At 34.2% G+C, this 21,351-nt stretch overlaps 2 protein-coding genes across 3 annotated transcripts; both read left to right on the forward strand.

The window, feature by feature from the left end:
• The first annotated feature begins 6,114 nt into the window (after positions 1–6,114).
• Positions 6,115–16,592, forward strand: LOC107175953 (uncharacterized). Of its 2 annotated transcripts, XM_052436585.1 has the most exons (15): positions 6,115–7,657; positions 7,825–7,856; positions 7,946–8,031; positions 12,449–12,725; positions 12,819–13,031; positions 13,125–13,217; positions 13,317–13,433; positions 13,767–14,120; positions 14,209–14,804; positions 14,903–15,070; positions 15,168–15,272; positions 15,367–15,433; positions 15,506–15,598; positions 16,235–16,333; positions 16,425–16,592. In XM_052436585.1, exons 4-15 carry the CDS (start codon positions 12,696–12,698, stop codon positions 16,437–16,439), a joined length of 1,950 nt encoding a protein of 649 aa, XP_052292545.1. In that variant the 5' UTR covers positions 6,115–7,657; positions 7,825–7,856; positions 7,946–8,031; positions 12,449–12,695; the 3' UTR covers positions 16,440–16,592. The 2 variants fall into 2 exon arrangements, with proteins under 2 accessions (XP_052292545.1, XP_052292543.1); XM_052436583.1 differs by having other exon boundaries at positions 6,115–7,856.
• Positions 10,057–12,351, forward strand: LOC127900980 (uncharacterized). Its single transcript, XM_052436582.1, has 3 exons — positions 10,057–11,365; positions 11,453–11,558; positions 11,654–12,351. Exons 1-3 carry the CDS (start codon positions 10,062–10,064, stop codon positions 12,308–12,310), a joined length of 2,067 nt encoding a protein of 688 aa, XP_052292542.1. The 5' UTR covers positions 10,057–10,061; the 3' UTR covers positions 12,311–12,351.
• Positions 16,593–21,351: the final 4,759 nt, after the last annotated feature.

A 21,351-nucleotide genomic window follows, 5' to 3' on the forward strand; every position in this document is an offset into this window, starting at 1 on the left:
TGCATTCACACAAGTTTGTCATTAAACTATAAACCAATGATAAAAAACCAAGGAACCCACATCACAAACCTTAGTACCCCAACCAAAACAAGCATGAACAAGATAAAAAGCAAAAATATTATATCATTTATCCACCAAAGATTGACACGTGTATATCCTTTGCCAAAAGATAAGACGGTACAGAAAACGTTAACAAGAACGAGGAACTTACAGTTACAGAGGAAAAAGAAGAGGGGTTTGGACTTTGGACATTTAGTTGCAGCAGCAGAGCTGAGCTCACCTTCACTGCAACTGCGAGCCACAATCGGGATTGAATAAAAAGATCTTTTCGAAAAAAAAATGGGGTTTTTATATTACCACAAATCCCTGGATATATTATAATTCCATGTTAGGCTAAATTCATGTAAAACAAATTCACCATTAATATGTGAACTCCAGCACCACAAATCTTTATACATGATTTCTAGAACATATTCTTCACATGTACGAACCTCAACAAATTATGAAACGAAACACGAAACAATCAGCAGCAGTTCAAGTTATTGTTTTTTATTCTCTGTAAAAACAGAACAAACCAGAGAAATGGGAGACAAAAACAGCAACGATATTTACATAACTCAAGTACATTAACAAAAACATGGGAACGAGGAAAAAGAAATGAACTTTAAACCAAATTCATAAAACCGAAACGAAAAATGGAACCTTTTTCGTTCGATTTTTTGTTTTGCTGAGAGTTTTTGGTGACAGTGGCAGCAGCAGCAGATGACAGTGGCTGCAGCACATGGTAGCAGTGGCAGAGACTCAGTGACGAGCAGCATCGACGAGCAGTGGCGGTGACGAGCAACGGGGACGAGATTCCAGTGACTGAAGGTGCTGCAGCTGAAGGTCACGAGTTCGGTTGAAGATCAGAAGTGGTGTTTAGTTTAGACTTTAGGGATTGCCGATTGTTATTTGAAATTCAGTTTATTTGCTATCCGGTTCGGTTTTTTGGTTTTTTTTTTTAAATCGAAAATCGAACCGACTGGTTTTACTACTTTTATTATATTACTTATTCGGTTTTTTGGATGCAAAAAAACCGCACAAAAATTGAACCGAAAACCGAACCGTTCGGTTCGATTTTCGATTAATCAGTTTTTTTTGCCCACTCCTAAATAACGCATTGAAAAAACCTTGTTATACAGAGCAATGTTTGAAAAATTATTATAGATAAACAATAACTTCAATTCACATAAAAATCATAGTGCTAGATACTTACTGCATATAGTGTTGGTAAATACCAGTTTATTGGTGCATCATTGTGTTTAGCCCACTCACATAGTGTGAGGTGATATGCTATTATGGTGAGAATCTAAAACAGTAGTCAATAAGTGACAACTTAGTATTCTATTTTTCAATAACCCATCCAAACATATAGTATGTAAAGTGAGTGCCAATACACCACAAACCTCTCCACTCAGAGCCGTGTTAGGCAAAAGGCTCATGATATTATGCCTAGAGATAAATTGATCATCGGTAGAGACAATGATTTCACTAAAACACAAACAAGTAATAAAGTGTTAACTAATCAATACATATGTACAGGGGAATAAAAAAGCAAAGCCCTAAAAACCACAAGTACCTTCCGTTACCATCTTTATCAAATGCATATTGAATGAACTTCAATTGGTCAAGAGAAAAGGGGTTATTTACATAGAAATGACTAACTTTAAACTTAACTTTTGCTCCCCGAGACAGAGTTGGTATCATCCCGACCTTCTTTTCCGTGCTAGTCGTGTTGCTGGTACACTCATGCTAGTGGAGGTCTGGAACTCTTGCTTAGTGTCAATTGGTTCAGCCAAATTCTATAAATGTCCAAGGTTAAACATAATTCATTATCATTAAAACCAAATTGCAACTAAAGTCGCTTAGACAAACCTCTTCTTCCTCTCGAGGTATTGGTGTTAGATCGAGAGCATGTCCTCCATCAAATTGAAATGAATTGAGTGGAGTTTTGCTGGTATGTGCAGTAGTCCTAATACAGCCCAACATGGCATCAAAGGTTCGTAAACTTGCTTTCACTCTATGATCCATAGTGTCATCATCACTGATCAAAATCATTTTCCCTTCAGTTTTTGACATTTTTTTTTCCATCCGGAGATATAGGATTTTGACATTTCAAATTTGAAGGTGGATCGGGGGCAGCTGGTTGTTTGGTTGATCCTTCATGATACTTTAATGTCAACTCTCCCAATATTTTTGCTATGTTTTCCAATCTCCATTCAAGGGTTTGGAACGACTCTTTGTTTTCGGTGACAAATGACCCAAACCTTTCCATTAATAATTGAAAGCATCATTATTCACATTGTTCCACCCAAGAGGTTCTGTTTGTTGAGGCTTATGAAGTCGATCAAGGTCACACATCGAAACCTAAAATAATTCATAAAATAATAATAATTTAGTCCAAAAATATGGTAAATCAATTTCATTAAAATAGTATGCATGTATTCTATACCTTATTGCTTTTGATGCCACCAAGCTTTCTCATTTTAAGAATCGTCGAATCTCATCATTATTCCATACAATGGTAGGACACACTATTCTATCAATAGAAGGTTGATCATATACAACAAAGGAAAAATAGAATAGCTGTCCATCAATGGCTTTTTTTTTAATTAAACATGAACCTTTAAGAAAAGAACGCAGCCGCTAACGGAGCTCACTTTATTTTCTTTAAACTTTTGCACACCTTCCCATAAAAAGGTAAAACACCAACTAGCCTAATTTTCTTCTCTAATCAAATTTTTATCTTTCAGTGCACGAAGATACAACAGATTAATGTATATTGCACTTTTGGGACATAATATGGTTCCCAATGCAAAAAGACTAAAAAGTATCTTAAATTCATCATCAGAAGTTGAACTATTCATTAGCCTTTTTTTCACCTCCGCTATATGAATTCCTCTAGGTCCATTGTTATACACTGCACGCAAATTAGTTATATCAACTGCATGGTCATTTAAGTCCACATGTGTGCCTCCATCTCTAACCCCCATTATAGTTGAAAACATTGTAGGGCTTAAATTGTATTCTTTCTCATGTAGAATTATACTTTGCATACCTACATCACATTTTCCAATTAACGCTGCACATAACTCTTGTCTTAAGTGTCCACATTTTAGGTCAAGTAAACTTCCAAAGCAGGTTTCGTTCACTACTACTTGTTAATCATTTGAAAAAGATGAAACCACCTCGGAGAACGAGGCTACATGACATTGAGATAGAAGGTTGCCACCATCGGCCTTGTCCTCATAAGCTTTTTCAATATTTTTGCTCTCACCACTATTTTCACCACTATTTGATGTACAAATCTCATTCATATTACTAACCATCCATTGATGCCTCTCCTTGGGGGTTAGTTTCTTTCATTTTTCTGCAATATCAGCTCTAACCTACAACAATGATAATATATATACGATCAGTGGCATACTGTTTTAGGTAAGAGAAGATTTAATATTCAGCAGGTCATTTTTTGGTTACATACCGTTTCATCCACCTTTTCTACCCCTAATAGTCTTAGTTGTTTTGCTTCTGCCTTACTGTGATTAATATTTAAAGTTACATTAATTAAAAAAATTAAACCTTTTAACATAATAGGTACATAAATGCATATAAATTATACTTACAAATAATCTATCCATGCTTTTTTATTCACTCCTTGCTTTTCCTGCCGTAATGATTTTTCTTTCGATTTTTTCTTCTTATGATCAGCAGATTCCACGTCTTCATGTAAAAGCTGCAAGAAAGCAATTAATAAACAACAATTACTGCCTCTTGCACTCGTGTTTGCTGCAACGGTGCCTATCGCATCAAACGAATGCATACGCCAACCTACCACACAAAGCTACCACACTCGAATGCCCAAGTCTAATTTTTTTTCATCATTGAATTATTATTAAAAAATTTAAAACACAGCTCCAACATTTTGTCAACAAAAAAAAAAGGTAACCTATAATCTTAAAAGACAACAAATAGTTCTTTGTGGCATTTTGTCAAATATTGTGTGTGCATTATATTTCTACACTATATCATTAACAAATCGTTTTCCCCAAATATAACAAATTACAGATCTAAATAACTTTAACAATTACAAGGCTAAGTTTAAAGCTAAGTAACCTTGATGAGAATAGTGAAAGTCAGAGGCAGGAGCTACAACGAGAGTGAGAGCAAGGTTGAGCATGAGTGTGAGTTGGAGGAAAGGGCAAAAGCAATAGCAACAACGAGAGTGGGAGCTTGAGTGTGAGCAGGAGCGGGACCGGGAGTGTGAGCCGAAGTGGGAGAGTGAGCAAGAGTGAGAACGTGACAATGTAGGGATTGAGGGAGAGAAAGATGAGGGTTTTCTTGCTCAATGTTCCAAAGGGGGAGGAAGAAAGGGAGGGAGAAAATGCTTTTCTTCTCTTAACAAATTCAACCGGTTGCCTTATTTTTTTCTGCTTTTATTCATTTTTTCTCCTTTTTTTTTCAAATTAAAATCACAACTGTTGGATTCAAACAAGTTGAAGCCAACGGCTTAAGGGCAACCCCTACACCATATAGAGATTTTATGCCCTGTATGGTAGCTGAGGCTTGCAATTTGTAAAGGGCTCGAGCCTCGAGCGCGATAAAAAGCTTAATTTTTTCGCCTTCATCCTTAGTCGGGTCAAAGTGCGAGCCTGACCATTTTTTTTTTAATTTTTTTAATATTTAAATAATTTAAATTTACCTCTCTTAATATATTAAAATTAAACATAAAATTACTCTAACCAATATCTCAATTGTAAAATTATATAAATAACTAAATATAAACAAAAACCATCTCTAATTCAAATACAAACACATATTTTTTTTAATTATTAAGGGCCAACTTGAACCGTAGCCCAAACTTAATCGAGCTTTAATTTTTAAGCTCGAGCTCGAATTTTGATTATTAAATATGGGTCAAAATCCAAAAATTTTGGGTGTTGGACAATCAGACCAAAATTCAGGTTGGGTTTTTTTTTGTTTTTTGTTTTACCTTCCCTAGGCTTAATAAGTGGAGTTCGCTTGTTTGTTAAAACTTAATCGAACGAATTCTAAAATTTTATTAATTTTAATTTTTTTAATTTATATTTGATTTCAAGATATTCATATCGAAATAAAAAAATGAGTTTTTGTAATTTTTATTGGAGTAAAAAAGCCAAGAATGAGAAATAAATACTATATTTAAAAAATATCTCTATTATGTATATTTATTTCCTAAATTATCATACCTAATCTCTTTTTACGTCTTGATTTATAAGGACATAAATGTCAAATAATTATGTTTAAAATCTTTTTATTTAAAAAATAAATAAGATGCCGTTTATATTTAGATATTAAAAAAATAAATGTCATTCACATATTTGTATTTAGACCTATTTAGAACAATTTAAACCCATATTTTAGACCAAAAAAAAAAAAAAAAGAAACTACCTTAGTTATAGGCAAACTCATGACATGAGATGTTAAAGTTTAATATGTGTAGCACATGCACAGCAAGTCACATGACCAAGTCTTATATAAAATTAATTTACTTTATGTTAAGTTCTAGTCAATAGGAGTTCGTTTTTAGTGGCTTATTGGTAATGTGAATGTCCTATTCAAAAGCATTTTGTTATGTTTTTTAGGAGAGTTTGTTTTGTAGTGCCTAGTTTCATGCTTTATCAATTGGTGTAATTGCCTATATAAAGGCTATTTGATTAATGAATAAAAGTATTCCGTCCAGTACTCCATCTTCACTTGTCTTTTATATCTTCCAGTGTTACTTTTACTCTTTGTACAGAGGCTCTTTTAATTATCATATTATCAGAGCGAGGTTAAGAAAACAATAGTAAAAGATGATGGCCTCTTGTGCAACCTACAACTCCACGCTTCGATGGTCACTATGACCATTGGAGCATGTTGATGGAGAATTTCTTTAGGTCTAAAGAATACTGTTTAGTAGTCTTTGAGGGCATAGCAGAACCAACAGCTGGCACGGTAGTGACGGATGCTTAGAAAATAGAAATTGAGGGGCAACAACTAAAAGATTCGAAGGCAAAGAATTATCTGTTTCAAGCAATTGATCACTCAATCTTAGACACCATTCTTTGCAAAGACATCTCCAAGATGATATAGGATTCCATGAAGAAAAAATATCAAGGGTCGGCAAGAATTAAGAGGCAATCGCTTTAAGCACTTCATACGGAGTTCGAATTACTTCGTATGAAATTAGGAGAGTTCGTCATAGAGTATTTTTCATGGACAATGGCAATTGTAAACAAGATGCGGATACACGACGAGAGGACGACAGGCATTACAATAATAGAGAAAATTCTTCGATCAATGACTTTGAAATTTAATTATGTTGTTTGTTCTATTAAAGAATTGAAAGACATTACTGAGCTTTCAATTGATGAGTTGCAGGGATCCTTGCTGGTTCATGAGCAGAAATTCTCCAAGGAAGATAAGGTGGAGTAAGCTCTAAATTCTTTAAATAGATCAGCAGATTGGGGTAGAGGAAGAGGAAGAGGACGATGAGGAAACAAAGATAGAGGTAGAGGTAGAGGCGGACAAGGCAATTTTAGAGATGATGAAGATCAATTAGATTTCCAAAATAAAAGTAGAGGCCGATTTGATAAGTCAAAGGTATAATGTTTTAGATGTTATAAATTTGGTCACTATTGTTCTGAATGTTATAATAAATTGCCTAACGACAAAGAAAATGGAGACAAATCGAATTTTGCAGAAAAGAAAGAAGTGGAAACCTTGTTGAGGGTTGTTCAAGTTAATAAAGAGCTTGAGTCAGATGTGTGGTATGCGGATACAGGCTGCAGTAACCATATGTGTGGAAGTAAATCTTATTTCTCTTTCTTAAATGAGGATTTTCATTTAACACTGAGTTTTGGTGATTGTTCTATTGTTGAAATAATGGGAAATAGTGATATTAATATTAGAACCAAGAATGGTTTTGTAAAAACACACTACTAGAAAAATGAGTTTTACTGACACTTCGTTACTGACACTTTGCAAAAAGTGTCAGTACTTATGTACATATGCACCATTTTCCGCTTTTGACAAATAGGAATCAGGGATTAATGATACTAGGGTGTCAGTAAACTAAACATAAAAAATCACTAACACTAAAGTATCAATGATAAAAAAATTCATAAAAATTTTGTTTTAGCTCCAACTCGAACCTGGGAGCTCTAAGATTTAAAGCTTTAATGTTTGGAGCACAGACCATCAAATCTCGATGAGTCAAAGTCATAATAATATTTAAATTATTAAAAAATAAAAATATAAATAACAATAACATAAAACACACTTGTTCTCCCCATCTAGACTATATCGATTGTCTCTATCTTGCTTTCATCGTTCACTTTCGCTTTCGTTTTTCTCTTCTCGATCTCTTCTGTTTTGCACTATCCATTTACAAATTAAATTCAATTAATTTAGATAGATAATGAAAACCTAAAACTCTGATTCGTTTTTCCATTTTCCCCAAATTGAAACACAAACCAAAACCCTAATCGCTTGTTTTCGAAGGGGTTTTTCTCCAACTTAACCATCCTGTGGCTATACTAGGCAAGCAAGTAAAAGCCATCGACAAGGGGTGAAGTGGCACCATCGGTTCGGTATTCAGGTAATCTCATTCTCCCTGACAAGTTAAGTCCAGAGAAAGAACTGTAGAGGAGGTTATCAGCTGGTAATGGCGGAATGTTTTATTTTTTTGTGCAATTTAATTATTGGGTTTGTTTTAATTTGGCTTATGAATAATATTTTTGAATTTGTATTTTTGGGTTGTTTCAGATATTCAGAAATTGAACAGTCGTGCAACCCTGGTGGGTTTTGTTTTCCAAATATTTTTTTTTTATTTATTTGTAACTTGAAATTTTTGTTCTTATTTTTCTATATCTTCACTCACATGCAGTCCAAAAATACAGGCATTTTAAGTGGTGCATTACTTAAACTCAAAACACTTGCTGCTGCGACTCAGTTTTTTCTGCCACATTTGAGGTCAGTTTCAAACTTTTGTGCATGTGATTTACTGTCATTGTTATTTAAAACTAAGAATGTGCATTTTTTTTAGTTTCTGAAATAAACTGTTAGCTCTGTTTCTTAACTTTGAGCAATAAGTTAGTTGATTTTGAATGTACTAAAATATGAAATTTGATTTTAGCTTTTGCCTTTGTGATTAGGAGATGATTGTTTGGGTGTTATATTAGCTGAATGACTGTGTATTTAGTGGTTACAAACTATTTACATCTCTGTTTCATGTAAAGAGAGGCAAATTTTGTTATATAATCCTACTTGTTTATTTATTCTGTTTTGGTTGGACGATTTGTAATAGAGACAATGACTATGATATGAATTAATTAAGTTCGTGGTTGTGAGTATTTTGAGATTGTATAAAGTTGATGATTTGTGTTTGATTCAATAAAGAAATGCTTGTTTTAAAGTAGTTCTGCATGTTGTATTTGAAGTTAAAAAATGATTTATAGAATCTTAAAAAATGGCTTGCAAAGTGGTATGAAGACATTATTTATTTGAACTCTTAACTTTTGTTAGTTACTTGACTTATGAATTAGTTCGACTACTTAAAAAGCCATTAGCACCCATCTTACCTATTAATCTCCTATTTAAGTTTCAAAACTTATTTTGTTTCAATTTCAGGATTTTGTCTAAATTATTATTATAATTAATGATTTATAGGGCTATTAATGATTTTCCAGAATTATAAGTTTATTATTACAACTATAATCATAATAACATTGAACTTTAAATTAATCATGCAATTTAATTAAACTTAAACTAACATTACATATGTGAACAGGTAAAATATTTGAAATGGACAGAAGTTGGATAACTTGTGATAGATTGTCTGTAGAGTATCGTTCTGGAGTTGCTGATTTCTTAGATTTTGCCATTTTGAATGCTGAAAATCGAATGTCAATTAGATGTCCTTGCACCTTTTGTTGTAATATGGAGTTTCATACTCCTCAACAAGTGAAGGATCATTTATTTGAAAAAGGTTTTCTCCCAAGATATATTGTTTGGACTTGGCATGGTGAGACTGACTCTAAATCTACATTTACAAACTGTGAAGACCATTCACATAGTCAAAGATTTAGATGTCATGATTACAGTAATATAATTGACATGGTCGAAGATGCTTACGAGCATTGTGATAGAGATCCTAGTTCTTTTAAGGATATGCTTGAAGATGCTGAAAAGCCTTTGTACCCGGGTGCAAAACATTCAAAGTTATCTAGTTTAATGAGACTTTACAATGTGAAAGGGAACTATGGGTGGTCCGATAAAGGGTTTTCTGCTTTGTTAGAAGTCCTTGCTGATATTTTGCCAAATAATAATACTCTACCTATGTCAATGTACGAGGTTAAGAAAACAATGAAAGTGCTAGGCTTAGAGTATGAAAAAATACATGCATGTCCAAATGACTGCATTTTGTATAGGAATGAATTTGCTGATCTTGCTGAATGCCCAAATTGTGGAGCATCTAGGTATAAAAAAAAAAAGATAGCTCAACAAAATTTAGGAAAGGGGTTCCTAAAAAGGTATTATGGTATTTTCCACCTATTCCTAGGTTGAAAAGATTGTTTCAATCACCACAAACAGCTCAAAATTTAACATGGCATGCTAATAAAAGAATTAGAGATGGCAAACTTCGCCACCCAGCAGACTCACCAGCCTGGCAACTAATTGACAATAAGTGGCCAAAATTTGCACAAGAACCTAGAAATCTCCGTTTAGCTCTCTCAACTGATGGGGTTAACCCACATAGTACACTTAGCACTACTTATAGTTGTTGGCCTGTTATATTAATAACATATAATCTTCCTCCATGGTTGTGTATGAAGAGAAAGTTTTTGATATTGTCACTTTTGATATCTGGCCCTAAACAACCTGGAAATGATCTAGATGTATACTTAGCACCTTTGATTGAGGACTTAAAAACTCTATGGGATGTAGGTATTGATGTTTATGATTCTTATAGAAAAGAAACCTTTAATTTACGGGCTGTCTTGATGTGGACAATTAGTGACTTTCCAGCATACGGAAACCTCTCTGGTTGTACTGTTAAGGGCTATTATGCTTGCCCAATTTGTGGGATAGACACTTGTGCATGTTGGCTGCCACATAGTAGGAAAATGTCATATATGGGCCATCGCCGCTTTCTACCACTCGGTCACCTATTTCGGAAACTGAAAAAGATTTTTAATGGGAAGCAAGAGTGGAATGAGCCTCCTAAAACTTTGTCTGGTGAGGAAATCTTTAATATGGTGGAAGATATAGATATTAAGTTCGGGAAAAAGAAGGCCAAAAAGCAGAAACATGATGGCGGTGGTGGTGGTGGTGGTGGTGATGAGAACATAACTGAAAAATTGTACAAAAAAAAGTCAATCTTTTTTGAATTAGATTATTGGAAGCATTTATTAGTTCGCCATCAATTAGATGTGATGCACATTGAAAAAAATGTGTGCGAAAACATATATGGCACATTACTTCATCAACCAGGCAAAACAAAAGATGGGATTAATGCTAGAAAAGATCTTGAGTCTTTGAAGATCAGGGGAAAACTAGTTCCTGATGAAACAAACAAAAAAAACAGAGTCCTACCTCCAGCTCCTTATACTTTGAGTAAAAAAGAAAAAAAACAGTTTTGTGAAACCTTGCTGAGTGTGAAAGTCCCTGATGGGTATTCTTCCAATGTCCAAAACCTTGTTTCAATGGATGATTGTCGGCTTCAAGGCCTTAAGTCCCATGACTGTCATACTTTGATGCAACAATTTCTACCACTAGCCATTCGAAACTGTTTGCCTATAAATGTGAGAACGGCCATAATCAGGATGTGCTTCTTTTTTAATACATTGTGCTGTAAAGTGGTAGATCCTAATACTCTTGACCAATTGCAAGAGGAACTTGTAATCACTTTATGCTTACTGCAGCAGTACTTCCCACCTAGCTTTTTTGACATAATGATCCATTTAACAGTCCACTTAGTTGAACAAGTTAGGTTATGTGGGCCTGTTTATCTTCGATGGATGTATCCTTTTGAGAGACAAATGAAAACTCTCAAGGATTATGTTCGTAATCGCTATCGCCCTGAGGGTTGTATTGTAGAAAGTTATATTGCAGAAGAAGCACTTGCATTTTGTGCTGAGTACCTCTCAAATTGTGATGTTATTGGGCTGCCTACTGGTTGTCCAACTGATTTATCTATCGAAAAGCCTTTGGGAGGTGCAAACATAAAGGTGGTTGATGATCCTTTGTTGGCACAAGCACACCGGTGTGTTCTAATGAACAGCCCTGAAATCCAATTATATATCGAGTAAGTTGTTAATTTTTCAAAAAAATATTACTATTGTATTATTAGATTAATATACTAGTTTTTAAATCTTAATATGTTTCACTGTAGGGAGCATATGCATTATTTGGCATCAAGAAACCCCTATAAGGCAAAAACAAATCTGTGGTTGCAAAATGAACACATACGAACATTTTCTGGTTGGTTACAAGCAAAGGTTAGAATTACTTAACTAAATACAATATATGATATAAACTTAACAAGATTTTTCTACATGTTACTAATTACTGTACTTGTTAAATTAATTTATAGGTGGCACATGATAAAGCAAATAATGTGCAAGCAAATAATGTGCCGATTGACGAAATAGTGTGCTGGTTAGCAAACAAACCACGCTCAAGCGTGGTGACCTTCTCTGGCTACGAGATAAATGGCTTCAATTTTACAACGAGGGACCGGGACTGTAATCGTGTGACCCAAAATAGTGGTGTTAGGGTTGTTGCTAACACTCTACAGATTTCAAGCTCAAAAGATAAAAGTCCTCATTTTGGAGACATGACGTTTTATGGAGTCATTGATGAGATTTGGCAGCTTGATTATCTAATGGTTAAAAAAACACTTTTCAAGTGTGATTGGGTAGATGATAGAGGGGTTTGCACTGACAATTTAGGTTTCACTGTAGTTGATTTAAATCGGATTGGCTATAAATCTGATTGCTTTATTCTGGCTTGTCATGCAAAGCAAGTATTTTATGTAAAGGACCAGCTAGAGAATAATAAATCAATAGTTTGTTCAGTGACCGACAAAGCTTATAAGTTAAATGGGGAAAGATGTGAAGACGTGGATGTATTTTCTCCATTATCTAACAAACTTCCAGTATGTGAGTTGGATGAGAAAGATGATGAAGGAATTTATGACAGAAAAGATTTTGATGCTATTCCAATAGATATTGATTTAGAAAATCAGTGAATGTATTATTGTAGTTAGTTTCCAGCACCAATTTTCAAAGTTTTCCAGTAAGTGATTTATTTATTTCATTATATGCTATTGCTCTTGTATTAACTTATTAATCTAAATGATATACTTATTTATTTTAATCATTTTCAGGATTGTAGGAGATGGCTGACGATGTTGAGTTCACTCTTCCGGAGCTCGACGGAAGACCAAGGAGAAGAAAACAAACAAAAAAAAAGGTTTGCAAAAACAAGAAGTTAGTCATGAAGCTGCAATTGAGTACAATTCTTATGGTGTTCCGGTTGGTAAGGGAAGAAATGATCTTAGGAGTTACATTGGAGTCATTGTACGTGAAACAATTTCAATTTTACTTGATGATTGGAGGCGTGTGCCACTGGAGATGAAGGAAACTTTGTGGGTTCATTTTCAGGTTTTGTTTTCTTGTTTCATAGTATGTTTAAAGATTTTATATAACTTCCAGATTTTTTTAAAGTTGTTGCTAATCCATGTTATTGGTTGACAGAAAAAATTCAAATTGAGCTTGAAATGCAAAAGCCAAGTATTAAAGTGGATGGGGGTTGCATCAAGAAACTTTCGTTGTGAACTGGCAACTGAATTCGTTCTACCTAACAAGGACGATCGAAAGTCACTAAGGTTGCCTCCTATTGAATATCCAAGCATTAAAAAAGAAGATTGGAAACTTTTTGTTGACAAAGTTTTGTCTGAACAATTTCAGGTGTGTTGTTTGTTAATATTACCTGATTTAATTGTTGGTAGTTACTAATAATCAGTGGTAACTTTTTGTTCTTCATATAAACTGTTTGTGCAGGAAAAAAGTAAGAAGGCAAAAGACAAAAGAGCAAAGAATGTCTACAACCATCGCTTGGGTAGCACAGGATATGGTGGCATGTTGTATAGAAAAGTAAGTGTGGTAATATGGAGTAATTACAGTAACATAAGTAATCTAATGCGTATAATATAATAGAATCAATTATTTATGTTTTATGTCACCTTGTAACAGAAAAAGGAGAGTGGAGTTTCTGAGCGGGAGATTGATCGCAGTGAAACTTGGTTAATGGCACGAGCAGACCGAGATGGCAAATATGCTTCTGATGTGACGCCAATTGCTGAGAAAATAGTAAGTCACTTGTATACTTAATTCTTATGAATTTTCTTTATAATATGTGTGTGTGGGGGTAGATATTAACGTACATATATACTGCTTTTTGTAATAATTGTATGGCAACATTTACAATTGACAGAAACTCAGTAAGATTTCATCAGAACTGATTTCTTCGCATATTAAAAGGTTAAAACTTGTTTGAGGTGTTGTCTTGTAATATTTTCTGTAGTTTCAATTTGAACTGTATATGGATTTGCTTTTTGTTAAAGATTCAAGAAGGATATTAGTTTAGTTTAGCTGATGTCTTGTACTCGTAATTGCGGATTTACAATATTTTTTTTTTTGTAGAATGAGCTGAAGAGTCATGTTGAACAAGGAACATTCCAATCACAAGGGTCACATGACATTCTAGGTGAAGCTCTTCAGAAGCAGCCAAATGGAAGTAGGGTGCAAGGAGTGGGGCAATTCGTCACCCCATCTATGTACTTTCATGTCCCTGATGCCACTGAGTTAGCAAGAGAAAGAAAGATGTATCAAGAGAGTTTCCAATTCATGTCTGCTCAATTAGAACGCATGAATGCAAGGTTAAACGCGTACAGCAATACTGAAGTTGGAAGTTCTAACTTTCCTAAGCCCAAAACTTCCACTGGTGTTCAGATTGACAATGATCAACAATCACCTGAAACTCTTGGAAAAAGAAAGGTATATGGCCTGTTACATGTCATTATTTTATTTCCATTTGTATATGCATGTATTACTAGTAATGGTATGTATTTTGATTATTGCAAAGGCTGATTTCCCATCGGGTAAGTCGACTCCAAAATCTGTGAAGAGTAAAATCAAGGACAGTCCCACCACAATTTCCCAAGCAACTCCTCAACAAACCCCCGAAAAAGTAGACTGTGAAATTACTTTAAAGCCCACACCGAGAAGATCTCCTCGACTAACTCCTAAAGTACTAGATAGGCAGTTCTCCTGTCATGACAAAGTACCCAACAAAGAACCACCAGTCATCAGACCAGCAGAAGTAGCCAAAAAAGAACCCAGAGTCATCATACCAGCAGAAGTAGCCAAAAAAGAACCCAGAGTCATCAGACCAGCAGAAATAGCCAAAAAAGAACCCCGAGTCATCAGACCAGCAGCAAAAGACCTCAATGTACGTGTGAAGAATACACGGGCAGCAGCACGATCAAGAAAGAATGACAGGAGTGAATATATGAACATGTTTACCATGTTCATCGAGAATTCTTTACCTCGGTTGATCAGGATTCGGCATGACACAACAACCTTTGGTGAAATTTGGGAAACACACTTGGACAAAATGATTTGTGCTGAAATCATCGAGTTTAAAGAGGTCTCCAACTGCATCATTAACATATGGATCAAGTACGGTAAATCATAACTTATGTTTTAGTAAACTTGGCCCTATTATTTTGTTTCCTATATTCAAACTTACTTCGTTATATATATTTGTTTCCTCTTAGACACCTGTATGAGGAGATGGAGAGCAATGGAAGTACTAAACCAGTTCAGTTTGGGCTTTTTGAGAAGCTATATCCAAGGGTCGGTTTCAAAGACAGGACTCAATACATTTCAAAACTGTTAGGCTTGGCAGAATTGGGACAAGTCATCGTATTCCCGTATAACCCTGGGTATAACCTTTTTCATTTGCTAGTAATATTCTTTAATTTGTAGATTAATCACTTTTACTTGTAATTCATGTGTGAGAACAATTTTTACTTTGTTTAGTGCCCACTGGGTGTTATTGGCAATTGATATGGTGAGACGTACAACCTATTACCTTGATCCTTTGGAAGGTAGTCCTGATGAAGAGCTAATGCAGATTGTCAATCAGTTAAGTTCGTTATTTGTATCTTTGATCATGCTATTTTATTTTTATGTCTTATGCTAATTATTTGCTAACGTTAGCTATGTCTCTTAATTGTAGGGGGATTCGAATACATCAGAGTTTAAATTCTGATACAAAGGCCAATGTTCAATGGATACCTGTCAAGGTAAAAATCAGACAAACCTAACTAATTATTGTTAACGTACACTAAAAAATTAATGTAATTTTGATCTTGTAGTGTCCGAGGCAGCCGAGCAGCTTTGAATGTGGTTACTATGTGATGAAATACATGCAAGATATCATCACAAATGTGAACGTTCTGAAAAATAATGTAAGTATTGAAAATGATTTTTACAATACTGTATCATATTGTTTTAATTTATTGTGAAATGAATCAGCTCAAACACCTGTGTGCTTCTTTACAGTTATCTTTTTATTGCGTATTGTATGCATTTTATAAACTGTGAGGGTACTTATAATGGTGACTATGTTGCATACTGTTGAATAGATTATATGAATATCCATATAGACATGAATTAGGATTTGGGATATACACAATGTACTGCATATCCCAACACAAAACAATTGTTTGGGTTGCAAAGTAGTTGTTAGTGGGGATGTGCTATGGTGTTGTTGCTTGTACTTTACTTTGATGAGGATAAGTTGTCATCCTAATTAAGGTTTTGTATCTACATCCATATTTGTATTAAATCGCGTACTGTTGGGGTTCACAAGTTGCTTCGGCTATCAAATATTGTTGCTGTTGGGGTTCACAAGTTGTTTTTTTTTTTTTGAATTACCATGATCAGGATGTTCAGTATTTACCTATATAATTTTGGATAAAACAGTAACATTGTTGGAGTTTATTTGTTGGCTTTAATTGTTAACACACAAATGTATTTAAATGAATGATAATTAAGTAGTTTAGTCAAGGATTTTCGGTGAATAACTTGTTTTAAAATTAAAGTTCAAGGGAGTTGAGGAATACACTGTCAAGGACCTCTCGCGACTTCGTGATCAGTGGGCTACATACGTTGCCAAGTTAATTACAGCCTACAATCGCGAGGTAACATACAAGTAATTTATGATTATTTTTCCTTAAAACAAATCTGTGATTTATTTTTTGTGGTGTGCTAATTGATTTTATATACTTGTAGGTGGAAAAAAAATGAAGGCATATGCGGACTCCAAAATCAGTGACTCCAAAATCAGTGACATTGTTATCTGTTTTTTCTTCTTGGCTAAATTTTCCGAAATTAATTTAGTACTTTATCGTGAATACTACTTGTTCAAAGCTTAATTTTGTACTTGAACTTGTTTTTTACCCCCAAACAATGATGTATTTGAACTATTTTAATTTAACTGATGTATTTGAAATGTGTATTATGTGAATTGCATTACAAGATTTGGTATGTTTAATATATTTTGGGTTTATTTTAATTGTAAAATAAACATGAATAATGTCATTAAAAAAAATAAAACACAACTGGTATAGCACCGTTAATACTGACACTAATTATTTAAATGACGATAAGAATTTTTGATGTTATTGAGTCAGTGGATTCCTGATACTGTAGTCACATAAATCAGTGACATGTAAATAGTATCATTAAATGCTAACGCGATTGAGTCACTATCCTTGTGACTCTCTAGTGACACAAAATACTGACATAAAAATAGTATCAACTGATACTAACATCATAGTATCACTATGGTGGTGATACTATAGTGACAAAATACTGACGCAAAAATCACTGACACCAAAGATTAGTGTCAGTGTGTTCTGGCTTGAGCATTACTGACACAATTAACAAGTGTCAGCAAAAGTAATTACTGACACTAAATTGGTGTCAGTAAAGCCCATTTTTCTAGTAGTGACAATTTCCAATGTTTTCTATATTGCTGACTTGAAAAGTAATTTGTTAAGTGTTGGTCAATTACAAGAAAAGGGTTATGTAATAACCACTCAAAACAATGCTTGTAAAATATATTATCCTTCCAGAGGAGCTATTGCGGTTGTTCAAATGAATTCAAACAGGTTATTTCTATTGAAGATTAAAAATGCACAACCCTGCTTCATGGTTGAACTGAAAGACCCTTCATGGCTTTGGCACTTTTGCTATGGCTACTTGAATTTTGGTGGACGAAAACTCTTCAACAAAAACATATAGTTGCTGGTTTTCCTCAAATTGCCATTCCCTCTCGCGTTTGTGAAGAATGTGTTGTTAGCAAACAACATCATTCACAATTCCCTAAAGGAAAGTCATGGAGAGCAAAAAAAATGTCTTGGAAGTGATTCATTATGACATTTGTAGGTCGATAAAACCATCTTCTAATGGTGGTAAAAATATTTAATTACTTTTATTGACAATTAAATTCGAAAAACATGGGTGTATTTTAGTATATTTAAATGTTAGAACTCTTTGCATTGAGCGTGGTGGTGAATATTGTTCAAAAGCATTTGAAGATTTTTGCATTAATCAAGAGATTCGAAGAGAACTCACAGCCGCTTGTACACCACAGTAGAAAAAATAAAACTATTCTCAAAATGTTGAGAAGCTTGCTACGAGAGTAAGAATTTAAAAGAGTTTTTGGTCGGAAGCAGTAAATTGGAGCATCCAATCTTGAATAGAAGTCCTACATTTTTTTGTTTAAAACATAACACCAGAAAAGGCTTAGAGTGATTGAAAACCAGCTGTTGATTACTTTCGAATTTTCACTTGCATCGCTTATGTGCATGTTCCAAATGAGAAAAGGAAGAAACTTGATAATAAAGGTGAAAATTGTGTCTTTCTTGGCGTAACTAAAGAATCCAAGGCATATAAATTGTTTAATCCTTTCATGAAGAAGATAGTGGTCGGCAGAGACATCATTTTCTATGAAGAAAACACATGGAACTGGAATGAGTAACAACCTACCCAAGTCATTTTTTACAATGACAGTGAAGAAGAGAATCAACAATCATTACAACAACAAATTTCAGTTGTCTCTAAACCATCAAATGAAGCTCTAATAACTACCGAAACTTCCTCAGCAATAGTGGAATCTACTGATGTGCTAACTAAATCACGTCTTCGTCGTGGTTGAAAGAGGCCATATGGATGCAAGATTATGAGGTAACTTGTGTTCAATCTGATAATGATGATACAATTGCTCATTATGCTTTTTCCTCAAATTGTGACCTTGTTATATTCCAAGAAGCTGTCAAAGATTTAAAGTGGCAAAAAGCCATAGATAAAGAGATATGTTCTATAGAGAAAAATGAATGTTGGGAACTAGTTGACCTTCTAAAAGGGCAAAAATCCATTAGGGTTAAATGGATTTGTAAAACAAAACTAAATAAGGATGATGGAGTTGATAAGTAAAAAGCCTGTCTTATTGCAAAAGCGTACAAACAAGAACATGTCATTGATTATAAAGAGGTGTTTGCTCCAGTTGCAAGACTTGACACTATTTATTTGGTGCTATCCATGGCTGCACAGAAGTCCTGGCCTATCATCAATTGGATGTGAAGTCAGCATTTTTGCATGGTAAATTGGAAGAACAAGTGTATGTTGATCAACCTCCTAGATATAAGAAGCAAGGTCATGACAATTAGGTATACAAGTTAAAGAAAACATTATATGGATTGAAACAAGCACCGAGAGCATGATACAATCTTATAAAAGCTTTCTTTGCTAAAGAATGTTTTCTTAAATGCCCTTATGAGCACACACTATATATTAAAAATGGAGATGATAAGAAGATATTAATTGTGTGTTTATACGTTGACTATCTTATTTATGTTAGTAATAATAGAGCCATGCTTAATGACTTCAAGAAATCTATGATGAATGAATTTGATATGACAGATTTAGGATTAATGCACTATTTTCTTGGGATGGAGGTATTGCAATATGCTATTAGTGTTTTTATTTCTAAAAGAAAATATGCTCTGGAAATATTAGATAGATTCATGATGAAGAATTTCAATTCAGTTTCAATTCCAATAGAATATGGTTTGAAACTCTTAAAGAATGGAGCTGGAAAAAGGGTGGATGTTATCTTTACAAATAAATAGTTGGGAGTCTTACGTACTTGACATCAACAAGACAAGATATTATGCACGTTGTTAGTTTAATTAGCAGATACATGGAGAATCCAACTGATGCTCATCTCTTAGCTGCAAAGAGAATTTTATGCTATGTGAAAGGCACTGCAGATTTTGGAATCTTGTACAAAAATAATGGAAATTCAAGCTTGATTGAGTTCTCAAACAATGATTATGCTGGAGACATTGATGATAGAAAAAGCACATCTAGAATAAAATTTATGTTGAATTTTGGAACTATTACTTGGTTATTTAAGAAGCAACAAATAGCGACTTTGTCAACAACTAAAGCTGAATTTGTTGTTGCAGTATCAAGTTCATATGAAGCTATTTGGCTGGGAAGGTCACTTGAAACTTTACAAAATCAGCAGCAAGAACCAACTGTGGTATATTTTGATAATATCCCTGCAATAAAACTCTCAAAAAACCTAGTCCTCCATGGAAGAAGTAAACATATTGATGTGAGGTAACACTTTTTGCTTGATTTATGTAAGGATGGTGTTATCGATTTGGTGTTTTGCAAGAGTGAATATCATATTGCAGATATATTGACTAAACCCCTAAAACCTGAAGTTTTTGTGATGCTTCGAAGTATGTTTGGTGTTTGCTCTTCAAAGGAAGCTGAAGCTGATTAAGGAAGGGCATTACATATTGACGTGTGTAAACTGATTTCTGCAGATATCAATTTAAGGGAGGGTGTTAAAGTTTGATAATGTGCAACACATGCACATCAGGTCACACGACCAAGCCTTAAATAAAATTAATTTACTTTATGTTAAGTCCTAGTCAATAGTAGTTCGTTTTTAGTGACTTGCTAGTAATGTGAATGTTTGTTCAGAAGCATTTTGTTATGTTTTTAAGGATAGTTTGTTTTGTAGTGCCTAGTTTCATGCTTTATCAGTTGGTGTAATTGCCTATATAAAGGCTATTGATTAATGAATAAAAGTACTCAGTTCAGTACACCCTCTTCACTTATCTTTTATATCTTCTAGTATCACTTTTACTCTTTGTACAGAGGCTCTTTTAATTATAATGAGAGAGTAAGGCACTTGGCATTTCGGGCTTCATACAAAGCTCATATATCATCACAAAAATAGGTTAGGTAAAAAAGATCGAGTTGGCCTGGCGCAACATTGCAGGCTTGAGCCTAGCTGTTGAGTGTTAGAAAATGTATATTTATAAAGGAAAAAATCGTCATTTTACATTTCAAGTCTTACTAACACCCTTACTTTTATATATTTAAGCCTCTTGTGATTTAATTATGTGTGTTTTATTTTAATTAAGTATTTTATGTATTTTAGGGGCATCATGGTGATTTCACAATGAACGAGAGATCAGACAGTAAAACGGACATCACTTTTGAACTCAGGACAATCGAAAATCTTAAGAGCATACAAGGAAAAATGGCACTGTTCACATGTACTGTAATATTCACATGTACAATATTGTTTATGTTACTGTTCACGACACTGTTCACATAGACGGAACGATGATGTAGCATTGACCGATGATGTGGCATTGACTGATGAGGTGTCACAATTCTATTAGACTAAAATTCTTATGTACTGTTGATCAGTGACGTGGCAGCATGTCAGTGGATCAAAAATCGTGTGTACGGTACATGCATATACACGGGATTATTTACAACCAAATCACATCACTATTCAAGCCGCATGACTATTCAAACCGCGTGGTCAAACCGTGTCACTACTCAAACCGCGTGGTCAAACCGTGTCACTACTCAAACTACGTGGTCAAACCGCGTATTGTTGACTGATGACGTGGCACAATCCTGACGTCTAAAATGTTTTTAATCCGATGACCATGATTTACTCAGTGTATCTATAAAAAGGGGGCTTCCCCCCAAATTTGGCATCCCTGAATTCATTTTTGAGTTCAATTTTCTGTAATTCCTTCTCCATCTTGTATTTTCTACGTATTTTAATAAATTTCCATTTTACCTCTAGTTGAATTATGGGTAGCTAATTTTCTTT

Source organism: Citrus sinensis, chromosome 3, assembly GCF_022201045.2.
Source record: "Citrus sinensis cultivar Valencia sweet orange chromosome 3, DVS_A1.0, whole genome shotgun sequence".
Classification (NCBI taxonomy): domain Eukaryota; kingdom Viridiplantae; phylum Streptophyta; class Magnoliopsida; order Sapindales; family Rutaceae; genus Citrus; species Citrus sinensis.

Coding starts and splice junctions, on each gene's coding strand:
- LOC127900980 (XM_052436582.1), top strand. CDS start 10,062: ATGTGGACAATTAGTGACTTTCCAGCATACGGAAACCTCTCTGGTTGT. Junction 11,366..11,452: donor GAAATCCAATTATATATCGA/GTAAGTTGTTAA, acceptor GTTTCACTGTAG/GGAGCATATGCATTATTTGG. Junction 11,559..11,653: donor CTGGTTGGTTACAAGCAAAG/GTTAGAATTACT, acceptor ATTAATTTATAG/GTGGCACATGATAAAGCAAA.
- LOC107175953 (XM_052436583.1), top strand. CDS start 12,696: ATGAAGGAAACTTTGTGGGTTCATTTTCAG. Junction 12,726..12,818: donor CTTTGTGGGTTCATTTTCAG/GTTTTGTTTTCT, acceptor ATTGGTTGACAG/AAAAAATTCAAATTGAGCTT. Junction 14,805..14,902: donor ATCATTAACATATGGATCAA/GTACGGTAAATC, acceptor GTTTCCTCTTAG/ACACCTGTATGAGGAGATGG.